At 44.7% G+C, this 13,856-nt stretch overlaps 6 protein-coding genes across 6 annotated transcripts; 3 read left to right on the forward strand and 3 right to left on the reverse strand.

Annotated features, from left to right (window-relative positions):
* Window positions 1-578: 578 nt before the first annotated feature.
* Window positions 579-1,286, reverse strand: I203_100667 (uncharacterized protein; the record flags this gene model as incomplete). The annotated part of the gene is made up of 1 exon (XM_019150057.1): window positions 579-1,286. One exon carries the CDS (start codon window positions 1,284-1,286, stop codon window positions 579-581), a length of 708 nt encoding a protein of 235 aa, XP_019000753.1.
* A 1,043-nt stretch (window positions 1,287-2,329) lies between these two features.
* I203_100668 (60S ribosomal protein uL29) lies at window positions 2,330-3,263 on the reverse strand (the record flags this gene model as incomplete). Its single annotated transcript, XM_019150056.1, has 5 exons — window positions 2,330-2,349; window positions 2,413-2,532; window positions 2,675-2,766; window positions 3,045-3,149; window positions 3,217-3,263. The coding sequence occupies 5 exons, from the start codon at window positions 3,261-3,263 to the stop codon at window positions 2,330-2,332; spliced, it is 384 nt and encodes a 127-aa protein (XP_019000752.1).
* Window positions 3,264-3,869: 606 nt separating this feature from the next.
* On the forward strand, window positions 3,870-5,914 carry I203_100669 (UV excision repair protein Rad23; the record flags this gene model as incomplete). The annotated part of the gene is made up of 12 exons (XM_019150055.1): window positions 3,870-3,905; window positions 3,981-4,013; window positions 4,089-4,161; window positions 4,227-4,306; window positions 4,368-4,569; window positions 4,643-4,770; window positions 4,840-4,893; window positions 5,032-5,160; window positions 5,229-5,244; window positions 5,302-5,432; window positions 5,507-5,719; window positions 5,804-5,914. 12 exons carry the CDS (start codon window positions 3,870-3,872, stop codon window positions 5,912-5,914), a joined length of 1,206 nt encoding a protein of 401 aa, XP_019000751.1.
* A 643-nt stretch (window positions 5,915-6,557) lies between these two features.
* Window positions 6,558-9,381, forward strand: I203_100670 (uncharacterized protein; the record flags this gene model as incomplete). Its single annotated transcript, XM_019150054.2, has 5 exons — window positions 6,558-6,642; window positions 6,718-6,793; window positions 6,880-6,998; window positions 7,057-7,928; window positions 8,044-9,381. 5 exons carry the CDS (start codon window positions 6,558-6,560, stop codon window positions 9,379-9,381), a joined length of 2,490 nt encoding a protein of 829 aa, XP_019000750.2.
* Window positions 9,382-9,521: 140 nt separating this feature from the next.
* On the reverse strand, window positions 9,522-10,811 carry I203_100671 (uncharacterized protein; the record flags this gene model as incomplete). Its single annotated transcript, XM_019150053.1, has 5 exons — window positions 9,522-9,779; window positions 9,866-10,208; window positions 10,279-10,358; window positions 10,422-10,583; window positions 10,653-10,811. 5 exons carry the CDS (start codon window positions 10,809-10,811, stop codon window positions 9,522-9,524), a joined length of 1,002 nt encoding a protein of 333 aa, XP_019000749.1.
* A 461-nt stretch (window positions 10,812-11,272) lies between these two features.
* On the forward strand, window positions 11,273-13,085 carry I203_100672 (ATP-dependent RNA helicase eIF4A; the record flags this gene model as incomplete). Its single annotated transcript, XM_019150052.2, has 6 exons — window positions 11,273-11,280; window positions 11,572-11,649; window positions 11,748-11,928; window positions 12,009-12,474; window positions 12,543-12,832; window positions 12,903-13,085. The coding sequence occupies 6 exons, from the start codon at window positions 11,273-11,275 to the stop codon at window positions 13,083-13,085; spliced, it is 1,206 nt and encodes a 401-aa protein (XP_019000748.2).
* Between the last annotated feature and the right edge of the window lie 771 nt (window positions 13,086-13,856).

Below are 13,856 nucleotides of genomic sequence, written 5' to 3' on the forward strand. Positions count from 1 at the left end.
ACGATAATCACGACGGGGAAACGATATGCTTTCATATGTATGAAGAGTCGATGCGAGGACTGCGTCATTTCTTCAGTGACCTTTGATACCTTTTGCACAGCTTGTGTCTGGGCTGGCCAACAAGAAGCCGGGACATCTCTGATTTGGAAGGCCGCTTACGATAAAGGTGGCATATCCACAAGATCACCATACGACTGATGCGTTTTAGATCGAGCACGGAATGGTGGTGTAGCTCCTTTGTCCTGTCTTCGGTTGTAGCTCTATTGGCGAACATATTAAGAGTCGGGCACCGAGCAACACTTATACCTCTTTTGAGCTGAGATGCCGAACGGACTTCAAATATTGTAGTTTACATAGGAAGGGAGCGCTACTGTACATTTTGGCAGAAACTGGATAAGGGGAAGAAAGGCGTATGCAAAGGCTTGCCGATTTTTCGCGTGAAGCGACACAAAATATCCATCGAACGCAAGCTTTATGTGGCAGAGATACATTGAATCATAGCCCTCGGTTGCGAACACAGTTCTTCAAGTCAAGCCAAATTACCTGCATGTAACTAACATCCAATCACTGTAAAGATGCTATCTTCCCAGAGCGCCCTGAGCGTAATAACGATCAGGACTAAAAGTTCCTGTTCTGGTATCATCATTACCCAGATCCCTCCAGATATAGTATAGACAACCTGATTCTACAGCATCAAAGTTGTCCATCGTAGGATGACTTTGCGGTTCAAGATTGGATCCATAGCCGGGCCAACCGGACCTTTCAAATACTAACTGTACGAGTGCCCGATTGGGATGAGTCTCGCAAGCAGATTCGATCAATTGGAATGTCCCGTTGTCTGATGAAGGGGTAAAAGTCATAGAATCTCCGGTGTTCGAGACAGATACCTTCCATCCTTCATTAGGTTTGACGACAAATTCACTAATCCTGTGAACTCCTGCACTCTGCACCTTCACGAAAGACTCATCGACGATGGAGTGTTGCTTGAGCCCCATACCGCCTCTAGTCTCCAAACTCTGAATATTTGAATGGGTCGGTACTAATTCGTTTCCATCCGTGATAGAGCCTTGGCTGGCGATGCCTTGTGTTCGACCACGATAGATATAGGCTGACCCAACGCGTGTGCTCACGTGGTTGCCTGATGGAGCTGTATAAAATCGCAGTTGTGTCCTCCGATCATTTGAGAAAAACTTGGCTTCAGCTGGAGAGACCGTCAACCAATCGAATGGTGGATTGTCAGTCGTGAACACAATGTCGGAAGATGGTGTAGAGTCGGTCAAGGACATTACGTGGAGTTGGTTGTCTTGTAAATTATTCAAGGTGAGTGTTATTCAAGACAGCTCTGAATGTATGAACGCAAAGCTATGAATGTAGGCGAAGGCTGATGGGGCTTTGAAAACCTGTACTTAATAAGTTGGTGAAGTGGTGCATCTTGTGAGAATGCACAGTGGCATCGATGCTAGAAAGGAAAGATCAGTCTGAACTCCAAATCGTCAAAGGTGCGAAAGCTCTCTCGAGAGCCGACTGCCTTGCAAATAACGAAAGCATAAAGGATCCGGCTCTCTCCTTTGTACCTCTGGAGAAAATTTTCGTAGGGTAAGTACGTCATGGTCAATAAAACAAAAGAGAGAGCATCAGAATTATTGAGTCCAGACCATCACAGTGCCGTCCTGTGATGTCAAAGTAGCTGTGGCGAGTGGTGTAGAGGTATTCCTGCTTTCTCGACATCGCGCCATGTATGCTATGCATTCTGAATGTACCTCACCATCAGGATCGTCGCCACTGAGAGTTGACAGCGTAGACGATACACGCACTGTATCGATAAGTCAAATGCAGCATCACTGGAGCCACAGATAGTTAAAAGGCGTGAGAGATCAGCAACTGTCAGAGGCATCTCAATTGATTGCGTGCGGAGATGATTATCTATTTGAAACGACTTCATTGGTGGTATTCGCAACATGCAATCTGCGAGAGCAATGTTTCCGGAGAGAAAGGTTTGGCTCTCAAAGGACAATCATGTTTGGGAGTCATACGTCGAAGACCTTACTTCTGAATCATACCATACCCTTGCGTGGACAGCATGTATCATCAGTACATCGACGCGAGAAAGGGGGAAAGGTAGTCCCAATGTCACACGTCTGACGGTGTGACTGGATTTAGTGTAATCCGTAACTCCAGCGTACCCGACCGTCCATGTCCATGCAAATTCCACTGATGTCCCATTCCATAAAATCCAAAAAAGCTGCTCTGCCACAAAGATGAATCGTATTTTATCATACACTCCATGCATCAAATCCCTAACAACCTATAGAGGACTAAGATGAACCATTTATGCCTTCAAAGCGTATTCTACGAGCAGACAAAAATAGCATGTCAGCACAGGAAGTTATCCTGGTAGACGGAATTACTCACTTCGTTGAGGGAAGTGGATGTTCTTCTTGTGTTGTTTCTCAGTGATGGCGTTGGCTTCCTTGTGGGTGAGTCTTCGTCGGATAGCTCGGGTCTTCTTGTATCTGAGATCAAGGGGGAGGTCTGTGTGGTTTGACATAAGAGTACGGTTGGGATGGGTAAGAGTTACAAATTAGATAAACGATGTGGACAAGACAGCGGTACTTGATCAGCATGCTACTCCTCCTTATTCCTTATCATGCCCTTCTAGACAGACTCCACTCACACTTGGACTTCTTGTAGAATTCCCTAAGGTTATCTCTTTGTTTGTGGTTGATGACGGTAAGAACTCGAGCGATGGACTTTCGGACGGTGTTGCTGTGGATTGAACAAGAAATCAGCACCCGCTCTTCTCCACATTGTTCTCCTGGTCGTGACCCCTTTCATCCCTTCCATTCCGATCCTATCTTAACCACATTTGACTTCAGGTTTCCATATGATAATTGCGCAATGACAACATCATAACCAATGTCTTCCTATTCCTAATCCACCAGTCTCCGTCCTACATGACCGTGTCCATTCTTCCAAGTTCACTGCCAATCACCTCTTCCTTTGATTCCTATCCGTAATGAACCAAACACTAAAACAATACCCACATCTTGGTCAATTTGGAAGCGGAACCACCAGCGATCTTTTGGACTCTCAAAGAGGCAAGTTCAGTCTTGAGCTCGTTAAGTTGAGTCAAGAGATCTTGTTTGCTCCTATTTCAGAAACACCATCAGCATTCCCTCGTCTTTCTCCTTTCCTTCTGATGATATTCCTACGCACTTGGATTGGAGCTCGAAGGCCCTGATCTTGGAAGAAGAGGAAGCCATTTTGATGAACTGCGATGATAATACTAGATGTCAGACTATGGACGATGTCGTAGTTGACCAAGTGGATGTAGGTGAACGTACGAGGTTATAAGGACTTGATGGATGGAGGAGAAGGAGGACTTTGACGAATTCTGTGATAAAAACCTTGAATTACCACACGATGCAGGACGGCAGCAGGAGCAAGCTAGAGAGCCAGAGCGGTCAACAGGCAGACAGACACAGACACCTAAGCAGAGCACTATACCGAAACCTGACTGACAGGGTAAGGGGAATCGATGAGCGTGGCACACCACCAAAAAGGCTGTCGGCGTTAAGATTTCTGTGTTGCCGACAGTCTCGTCTGCTCTTGTCCCTTCACGCGTTGGGACGTGGCATTATGGGAGGTCCGGCTTGATAAGGACGCCAGAGCTGTGCCTGATAACGCGCTATCTCGATGAGACTGATTGCTGCTTAGTCCGCGAGCTGGGATGACGATGTGGAGAAGGATGAGATGCAAGGATGAGGATGAGGTGTCGTTGGTGTGGACATCTTCAATATACCTTCTTCACGCACTCACTTCACGGCCATCATCTTCACTACGAAAACAAGCAGATAGCGATAATCAACATGGTGAAGATAACATTCAAGACCGTACAGAATAAGGTCAGTCCGAGTCCCTCGAACGGAAACTCGGGAGGAAGCATTTGACACCTAACTGATCGAACAATGTCGAAATAGCTCTTCACGGTGGAAGCGGAGGGATCAGAGACCGTATGTCCATTCTCAATTGTCCAGAGTCCTATGATGCCTGTCTGCTCAACAGCTGAGACTTGCTCCTTCACTTAGGTTTGCGATCTCAAGAAGAAGATCCAGGAGACACAGACTTTCCCCGCTGAGAACCAGAAGTTGATCTACTCAGGTTAGCTTACAATGTCACCGAAGGATCATCGTGGCGCAGAAGCTGATCATACATATGAACGTCAGGGAAGATTCTCAATGACACTGCTACGGTTGAATCACTCAAGATCAAGGAGAAGGACTTCTTGGTGGTCATGGTTTCAAAGGTCAGCTCAATCAACTACATGACTTGGATTGACCATGACTAAACGGTTGCCTGTACTACAGCCCAAGGCCGCTCCTGCCGCTTCCTCATCTACCCCAGCTTCCGTCGCTCCAGCGCCATCGACCGAGACTCCAGCCGCTCCTGCTGCTGCCCCACCCCCAGCTACCGAATCTGCTCCCGCACCTACAACAGAGACACCCGCTTCTGTACCAGCTGCTGAGGAGAGCTCGACCGCTGTTGAATCAGGACTTGGAAGTGGTTTCCGTATGTTGCTCTCATCTCCACTCAGAGTAGGGAAATGTTTATTCTGACGAATGTGTTCTTGGTTCTGATGTAGTTACCGGTTCAGCGTTGCAATCTGCTACTGATTCAATGGTGGAAATGGGTTTCGAGCGTGATTTGGTGATTAGAGCTTTAAGAGCTAGTTTCAATAATCCTGATAGAGCTGTAGAGTACCTCATGAGTGTGAGTATACTATTACTATGCGTTTCAACCTGTCAATGATGCAGATGCAGAGCTAACACGACTATACAGGGAAATATCCCTCAGATCGAAGGAATGGGTCAAGGCGGTGGTCAACCTCAAGCTGTAAGTCGCATCTCACTTGTCGTCTGACAGTCGACTTCTCGCTGACATCGTATTTTCAGGCTCCTGCTCCAGCTGTATGTTCAGCTTATCAGATATCGCCAAAACTCGGTCGCATCAGCTGATTTTCTCCTCGAACAGCCTCCGGCCCCTTCTGCTCCCGCCGCTACTCCTGCAGAATCAACGCAGCCTGCCCAACCTGCTGCTCCCGCTCAACAACCGGCTCAACAGCCCTCCGGTCCCGCTGGAAGTGCCGAGAATCTTTTCGCCGTGAGTACTCACCTCAAATGATGTCAATCATCCGGACCAAGCTGAATCAAGTATTTATCCTTACCCAGGCCGCCGAAGCTGCCAGTGAGCTGATACAACCATGCTCGATCGTGAACAAAATCAGCTGACTGGACTGTTTAGTGAACCGTGATCGAGGTGCTCCAGCTGGTGGTGCAGGTGGACTTGGTGGTGTTCCTGGAGGTCCTGCTGGAGGTCCAGGTGCAGGTGCAGGTGGATTAGCCAATGCACCTCATTTACAGCAGATCAGAGAGGTATGTAACATCATCAGCTCAAGATCAGGTTGAAGCGGGGGGAAAGCTAATGGTCATTCATGTTATGTTAATAGCTGGTTCAACAAAATCCTGCACTCATTCAACCCTTACTACAACAAATCGCCGCGTCGAATCCGCAACTCGCCCAATTGATCAACGAGAACCCTCAAGCGCTCTATGAGCTACTTGGAGCTGGTGGAGAAGGTGACGAAGAGGATGAAGGATTTGGTGGACCTCAGGTCATGCAGGTTAACTTGACTCAGGAAGAAGCTGCTGCCGTTGAGAGGGTGAGTGGCATACTTCGAATCTGAACGGTCATGACAACGCTTTTTGAGATTAGACGCTCATTGTCTTTATTGAATGTGTTTTAGCTCGAAGCTCTTGGCTTTGACCGTCAAATGGTGTTACAAGCATACATGCTTTGTGACAAGAACGAAGAGCTCGCTGCTAACTTCCTTTTCGATCAAGGAGAAGATGATTAGTGCGCCAAATGTGTCTAACGTAACGATAGAAGGAGATGTTGAGATTGAGGTGGAGCGGAGAGAAATATAAATACAATCGAAACGAAATATACCATTTCATTCTGATTATTCTGATTTTACTCTAATAATGTATTATGATGAGACACGTCACCGACACCGTTCAAGATCAAGATACATACATGCCAACGTCGTTCGTCGTTCGTTGTCAGGAACATTCACTAAGGTCATATACCGTATGATCGGTCGCTTTGATCACTCTTGGTGGCTTGGATGTGCTCTGGGAAACCTTCGATCCGGTTCCTTGGATCCTTGGATACCAATAACAACGAACGACATCGAACCTTCAAAACACCATGTACCGTACGGTGTATTGCTAATCACCATTGTCATCTTTATCTGCATAGCGATACATGGGTGATACTGACAACCAGCAAGCTGATATTGAAAATTAGGTATTGCATTCCTATCGACTGATCATTCTCTATTGACTTTATATCTAGTTGTTGTGGTTTTAACGTACGCTGGTCGTACTGTAGTCTTCTTTGAGTCATTTCCAACTTTCGATACCCAAACGAGGTTGATCCTCACCTTCGGTCAATCGCCAATAATCCTCAAACCAGTTGGAGAAAGATCATTATGAAGGATGACAACGATACCAACCAAGAATTTCTGTTTTTCACCTATATCCAGTATTAGATGTTTTGGTTTGAGCGAATTGCGATATATCGGTGGGTCAGCTTCGGTGTGTCAACATGGGAAAGAGGTCGGAGTATACTGATGAGACTGTTGCTTGTTTGCTTTAGGTATCTATATTCCTAGTGGTGTATTGACTTTGTTGGTGGTGACGTTATTTTTTGGAATATGGAAGATACCGAGATTGTCAGTCTCGTTTCTCATTGATCTTTAATCATTCTGAGTCATATGTGTTTGAGATGGTATTGACTGATAGTAACCTGATCGGACAGGACGTTGATCCTCCTCACTATTGAGATCCTGCTTTATATGACCATAACAACATGGGATTTGACTGTGATCATCATTCCTCCAAGGTTAGATACCATCCGAACGGAAGATACAGTCTTGGGTGGGTCCATATCACATCGTCATCATGACTTTATATTCTCAGCTGATCACTTCCACAGCACTCATCTCACCCCTTCCACTCTTATTTTTCCACCTTACACTCACTTCATACCTCCTCGAGATCCGATCCTCTCTCCCTACCACTCTCCAATCTCGATCCAGTATCTTCCTCTTCGGTATCCTTTTCGCTCCTCTTATCCCCATCTCCTTAGCGGTCGGGATCTTACCATCATTCTTATCTCTCAATTACTTCAAATCAAGATCTGAAGAAGTATTCATACGATTCGCTAAACCATCCGACGAAAGATTATTCGATATTTTCCTCTATGTCGGTTCAATATCATCTATGGTATATATCCTATTAGTGATTTTGTTAAGCTATTTGGCTAAATTTGATGATCCAAATGATCGAAAAAAGAATAAAGTTATCTACACTTTGATTGGAGGAATGATACTGGCTAATGTAGAAATTGGATTATCCCTCTTAAGATCTCAAACATTCATCATACTCCTTTCTAGACGGACGATCCACCTGGTATCGAGGGTATGTTCAGCAATAGGATTTTTGATATGGTACAGATTAGAGCGAATATCCAATATTGTGGGGGTGAAGAGGAAGAAAAAGGGGAGAGATACGATCAATACGTTTGGTACACCCGCTTCTACCTTTGGTATGGGTTCTGCCCCGAATAGCTCACTGGTAGAGAGGAAGACAACGTCTGCCACGAAAAGATCACAAAAGACAAAATTACAAATTGGCAATCCGATAGAAGGAACGTTCCAAAAGTTGACTGTTGATGGGAATGGGGTGGATGGATTGCCAAGTGCGAAGTTTGGAATGGGAATGATAGTTTCGCAAATTGCTGGGATTGGGAATCCTATGATTGTGGGGGTGAAGAAAGGGAAGGTTGAGAAGGTTGTTGTGAAGAGGGTGAGTTGGCTGTCTTTTCTTATCGATCGAAAGGAATTGGAGGGTTCATGGAGCCAGATATACTCGTATATGTATAACAAGTAATGCCAACCATGTGTGTCTGAATTATACTTAGCCCACCAGACGACCACCCGTCCTATCATTCACGCCATCCACATTCACCCAATCATCCCTCGACGCACTTGTATCACGCTCTCGCCCGAGTGATGCAGAACCGATTCAACCCAATACGGCAATCAGTCGATCCACCACCTCAGCCAAGAAGAACGTGGGGTCCATCTACCGACCTGATCGAATCAGCGTGGATGAAAGTGATCTGGCGCTGTGGCCTCCGCCAAGCACGATAGAATATCAAAGCGACATTTACAAACAGCCATTATACGATGTAGACACGAAGCCAGGCTCTATCTTACCTTCAACTAGTAATATCCGACCACCTAACATGCCGAGAACCAACTCGATCAAACGTAAGGCTGTTCCTATGCTGGATAACCAACCATCAAAGAGGATAAGTAATTACTTCACTTCCCTTCGATCACCCCAACGTCCACCTGGCCAAGCTCAATCACAGTCACAATCACAGTCACAATCACAGTCACAGAGGGATACAGGAAGATTGTCTGTTCAGCCAGAGATTCAGCAATTGGGTGGTCAGACCAGAGTCAGATCCGGTACAGCTACTGAACGAGGTATATGGTTCTCCAACCCTACTGGTTCACTCTCGCCATTGGATAGACCATTGATGATATATAGACGGTCGACTGATCCATCTCAGGCTGTATACCCTTCTCCTACCGCTTCGTCGACATTGGAGGGACCTACCCTCACTCCTTCTCCGAGTGGGCGCGAAACACCAAGAGAGAATCATCATCAAGAAGAAAGTCCGAGTGGAGTGATCCAACATGAACATCCACATCATAATCAGAATCAGTACTCGATAACTTCCATGTATAGTAATAACCAGACCACCCGTACTTACTCTTCGTCAATCAGTAAAGATTTATTCTACAATCCACCTAGAAGATCGACGTCAACTGAATCGAGGTCGAGTCCGACTAAAGTATCATCTCCTTCACCACTTTCAGCATCATCACCGAATAGTCTTACAGTATTCAACCAGACCACTGGCAGTGATGACAGAGGTAGACAATCGGAATTACAAACTGTCCTGGCTCGTCTTAGGAAATTACGTAGAGAAACAGGACTGAATAGTGATTTTGATTTGGATTTGGAATTACAGTCAGAACGAGAACGAGAATCGTCAGTCTATGAGATCGATCTGAAAAACAAACCGTGGATGAGAAACAAGGGAAGTATAGCGACTGGAACAGTATCGTTAGATAGTGATTATACGTTTGACGAAGACGATGATGGTATAAGTGAGAATTTGACACCGGTCGCTGAGATTAGGTTGGTTAATACTGGAAGGAGGAATTATGGTGGGGTTGTTTAGTATAAGCAGCAATTATAGTGTTTATATAATCAGTGAGATATGAAAGTGTAGATTTACGACATGATAAGATTCGTAGATATGCATATGGCACGATACCTTGGTACCATACATGATAATTGGGTAGATGCAGGTATATCAAATTACCGACTCTTTTCACTTTCATCACTTTTGTTACTGTCATAACCCTGATCCGACCGTTCTTCCTTGTCTGAAATATCTCCTTCCGATGTCCCATCTTGCATACTTCCGTCTTCACTATCGTTGTCCTCGACTTCATTCTCCGTGTCAGACAAAGATTGAGGATCTTCCATACTTTGATCACTATCTTCCATCCTATGTAGTTCCTCTTCATCCGACTCATCATCGTCGTTAATACCTTTTTTATCGGGATTATCAATCTATCGAAACAAGTCAAGTCAGTTCATATCTAATATATGAATATTCAGGTTGAATACTAACAAGAGATGGCATATGAATGACTTACCAAATCGATAAATTGCCTAGCTACTTGATCAGTCTTGTCAATCTCCAAAGCTTTGACGAACCAACTTCTAGCTGTTCTCAATCCCGCTGCATCGGCCGTAAGATGCTGATGGTCGATAGGTCGTAAAGGTGGTGAAGATGATAATGACGATCGCGATGATCGTTCTAGCTCAACCTCAGCAGATAGATGTCGACGAAGAGCTTGTTTATCGTGAAATGATGATGAGTCTGGTAGTGATTGACCATCCGAACGGAGAGAGGGTGGTTGAGCGAGGTAGAAAGATAGTAGACCGGCATAGGTGTGAAGAGGTCCAGAGAGGAGAAAAGGGTATGAAGATAGGTATCTATTCATGGAATATATATCAGTATAAGCTATATTTAAATGCGCGTTGAGTGTTCGAACAGCTAACGTACGTTTCTAGTTGATCGTATGCATGACGATATTGACCTGATTTGATGAGGTGCAATACGAGTGCATGGAGTAATGAAGGTTTCTACCAGAATGCAATCAAAGATTAGCTATCTGTTGAGCTCAAACAACACAAACGCTAGCTTACATCTTCTTCTCTTGCTGATACTCTCAGTCCATTCAACCACCTTTCTACTTCTCTACCTTGAGATTGCGGATCGAAGCCACCGTTCGAGGTAGAGGAAGAAGAAGAGAGGATCAATAATCCCCAATACCATCTTGATTTCCAATTGACTTCACGACATCTTACCTAAGGCCACTTATTAGCTTCTTGTCATGTATATGGGAATTTGGCCGGGACAACAATTGCCTCACTCACAAGGATCGACCAAGCTCTTTTGGCTCTTTCGATATCCCCTTTCAACAGACTGAAGTGTAACAGGTCGATCAAATTCTGGATCCATCTCTTACGGATTGATGGGTGTTGAAAAGCCTTGGTATCGTTTGGTTGGATATCCGAAGCAGTGTTGAGAGGCATTCGTATAGAGAGCTAGAGCTGCTCTCCTCGCTCTCATCTTCTGCTGGTATGTGAAGAGAACAAGTCGACCAAAGAGCTCTGAGAACCAAATAATGTTATAATCCATTGGTATTGATACTGTCATAAGAGGGCGATTCGGTGCCACACTCGATAATTCCGTTCATTATACCCAACCCACTCCTTTATTGTTTCCCGTGGCTTAGGATCCTGATCCTTTCATTTTTCAATCACAGCGACAGCGGCAAATCCCACGCGTGTCCATTCACTGGTAGTGGGCAATTTTTTTCATACAAATTTTTTAATGCAGCTCTTTCTTTCTTCTCTCCTCTCACCATATAACCTCTGGGTTACCTGTTAAAACAACGACAAACAACACCACTCAAAAAAGCTCAAAAGTAGATTGATACTTGTCAGCCAAGCGACAAAGTATCATCCACACAAGAAAAACCAAAAAAGCAATCATGTCCGAGTGAGTATATGGTTTAAACACCAAGGAAGATATGGGCTTGTGTGATGAGATGGGCTCGATGATAGGTGGTGGATGGCTGGGGATCGTGTCTGTCCGATTATTAGGAGAAGATGGGATAGTATCAGAAATCAGAAGATGAGCAATCTCCAATTCGGATATAGACTTTTTACAGTACAAAGACGGATCTTGTAGTAGTAGACCATAAGCGAACGGTGGCAAAGACTTTGTGGTGATATCTTCCCTATGAGGAATCTCAACACTAACACTGCTTTCGTTTTCTACTTGATACAGCCCTAAAACCGAGACCGAAGGTGGTCTTCAAATGAACGGTGATCTCATCGAATCCAACTGGAACCAAGTTGTCGACAAGTAAGTCTCTTGCATCTACATCTAAATGAAAGGAGGTTTTTCCATACCCGCATTGAGAAGGAAAGGAACGGTAAGCTGACAGAGTGCTTACACATCAGCTTCGACAACATGGACCTCAAAGGTGACCTCCTCCGAGGTGTTTACGCCTACGGTTTCGAGAGACCTTCCGCCATTCAACAAAGAGCTATCATGCCTATCATCACTGGCCGAGACTGTATCGCTCAAGCTCAATCAGGTACCGGTAAAACCGCTACTTTCTCCATCTCCATTCTTCAACGAGTGAGCATTATCTTCCTTTGTTCATGATACCATGTGACTTTGTTCAGTTGCTTAAGCGATCTTACGATATTTGTCGCTAGATTGACACCACCGTCAAGAAGACTCAAGCCTTGATCCTCGCTCCTACCCGAGAACTCGCCCAACAAATTCAAAAGGTCGTTATCGCTCTCGGTGATTACCTCAACGTAGACTGTCACGCCTGTGTCGGTGGGACCGCCGTTCGAGAAGATATGGCCAAGCTCGCCGAGGGACCTCACGTCGTTGTCGGTACCCCCGGTCGAGTCTTCGACATGATCAACCGAGGTGCCCTCAAATCAGATGCCGTCAAGATGTTCTGTCTCGATGAAGCCGATGAAATGCTTTCTACCGGATTCAAAGACTCCATCTACGACATCTTCCAACTTCTCCCTGCTGAGACTCAAGTCGTCCTCCTTTCCGCTACCATGCCCCCTGAAGTTCTCGATGTCACCAAGAAGTTCATGAGAGACCCTATCAGAATCTTGGTAAAGAAGGATGAACTTACCCTCGAAGGTATTAGGCAATTCTGTATGTTCATGCTCTCTCTTTGTTGTATTCTTCTCTTGTTTGTTCACTAATCATATGGGGTCTATCAGACATCGCCGTCGAGAAGGAAGAATGGAAACTCGACACCCTCTGTGATCTTTACGAAACCGTCACCATCACCCAAGCCGTTATCTTCTGCTCTACTCGAAGAAAGGTCGACTGGTTGACTCAAAAACTCCACGAGAGAGAATTCACCGTATCTGCCATGCACGGTGATATGGACCAAGCTCAACGAGAGGTCATCATGAAGGAATTCAGATCAGGTTCATCCCGAGTCTTGATCGCCACTGACTTGCTCGCTCGAGGTATCGACGTCCAACAAGTTTCCTTGGTCATCAACGTGAGTACACCTCTTCTCATTTGGAGATAGCATTAGCGTGACTGATCACTTCGCATCGCTGCGTGAATAGTACGATCTCCCAGCTTCCAAAGAAAACTATATCCACAGAATCGGTAGAGGTGGTCGATTCGGTAGAAAAGGTGTGGCCATCAACTTTGTCACTCAAGATGACGTCAAGATGCTCAGAGAAATTGAAACTTACTACAACACTCAAGTTGATGAGATGCCTCTCAACGTAGCTGATCTTATTTAAACGTATTTATATATATATATATATATTTATCATAGACAGCTTGCGATCTTCTTTTCTTTCTCATCAACCCTTTCTCATTCTTTTTTACCCCTTTTACCCCAAAATGCCATACACATCATCATGGTCCAATCGACGTAGAGGTAAAAGACCAAAACAAATTTGTGGAGGTAGAGTAGCTTTGGAGAAACAAACTAGACTATCCAATTTACAAGATGATCGTTTTTTGTTTTGGTAATTTTTTTCACCTACCTCGTCATACATTCTCTCTCTCTTTGGTTTTGGTTTTCCACCTTCATCTATCTTTTAATACAATGATTTTTGTAGATAGAGGGATGAACATATGATATTGATATTTCTGATCGCACTGCTTGCCTATTGGCATTGCCGTATGAAGCTCAGACAGCTTCTTGTGGCGTGTTGTGTGGTGGGGCTATACACATTTCCGGACTTAGACCAGTCTCGCTTGGCCCAGATTATACTCATCCCAATTGGCCTGCAACAAGCATCGGCATGGAGAATATTATATCATGGTAGAATGATTTACGTTTCTGCAAACTTGAATTTGAAAGACAAAATGGAATGAAATTTATTTTGCATTCACATTGGCCAAGATCGGAAAATGTAACGCAATGCACATGGTCGCAAGAGAGCTGTGAACTGCGAGATATAATAGGATATGGAGAAGTGATATACTCAGAATACATGAATGGTTGATATGACTATGACCAGTCTTGATGATGGTGTTATTAATGCTGATCTATAAATAATGAT

The sequence above is a fragment of the Kwoniella mangroviensis genome (genome assembly GCF_000507465.2).
Source record: "Kwoniella mangroviensis CBS 8507 chromosome 1 map unlocalized Ctg01, whole genome shotgun sequence".
Taxonomy (NCBI): domain Eukaryota; kingdom Fungi; phylum Basidiomycota; class Tremellomycetes; order Tremellales; family Cryptococcaceae; genus Kwoniella; species Kwoniella mangrovensis.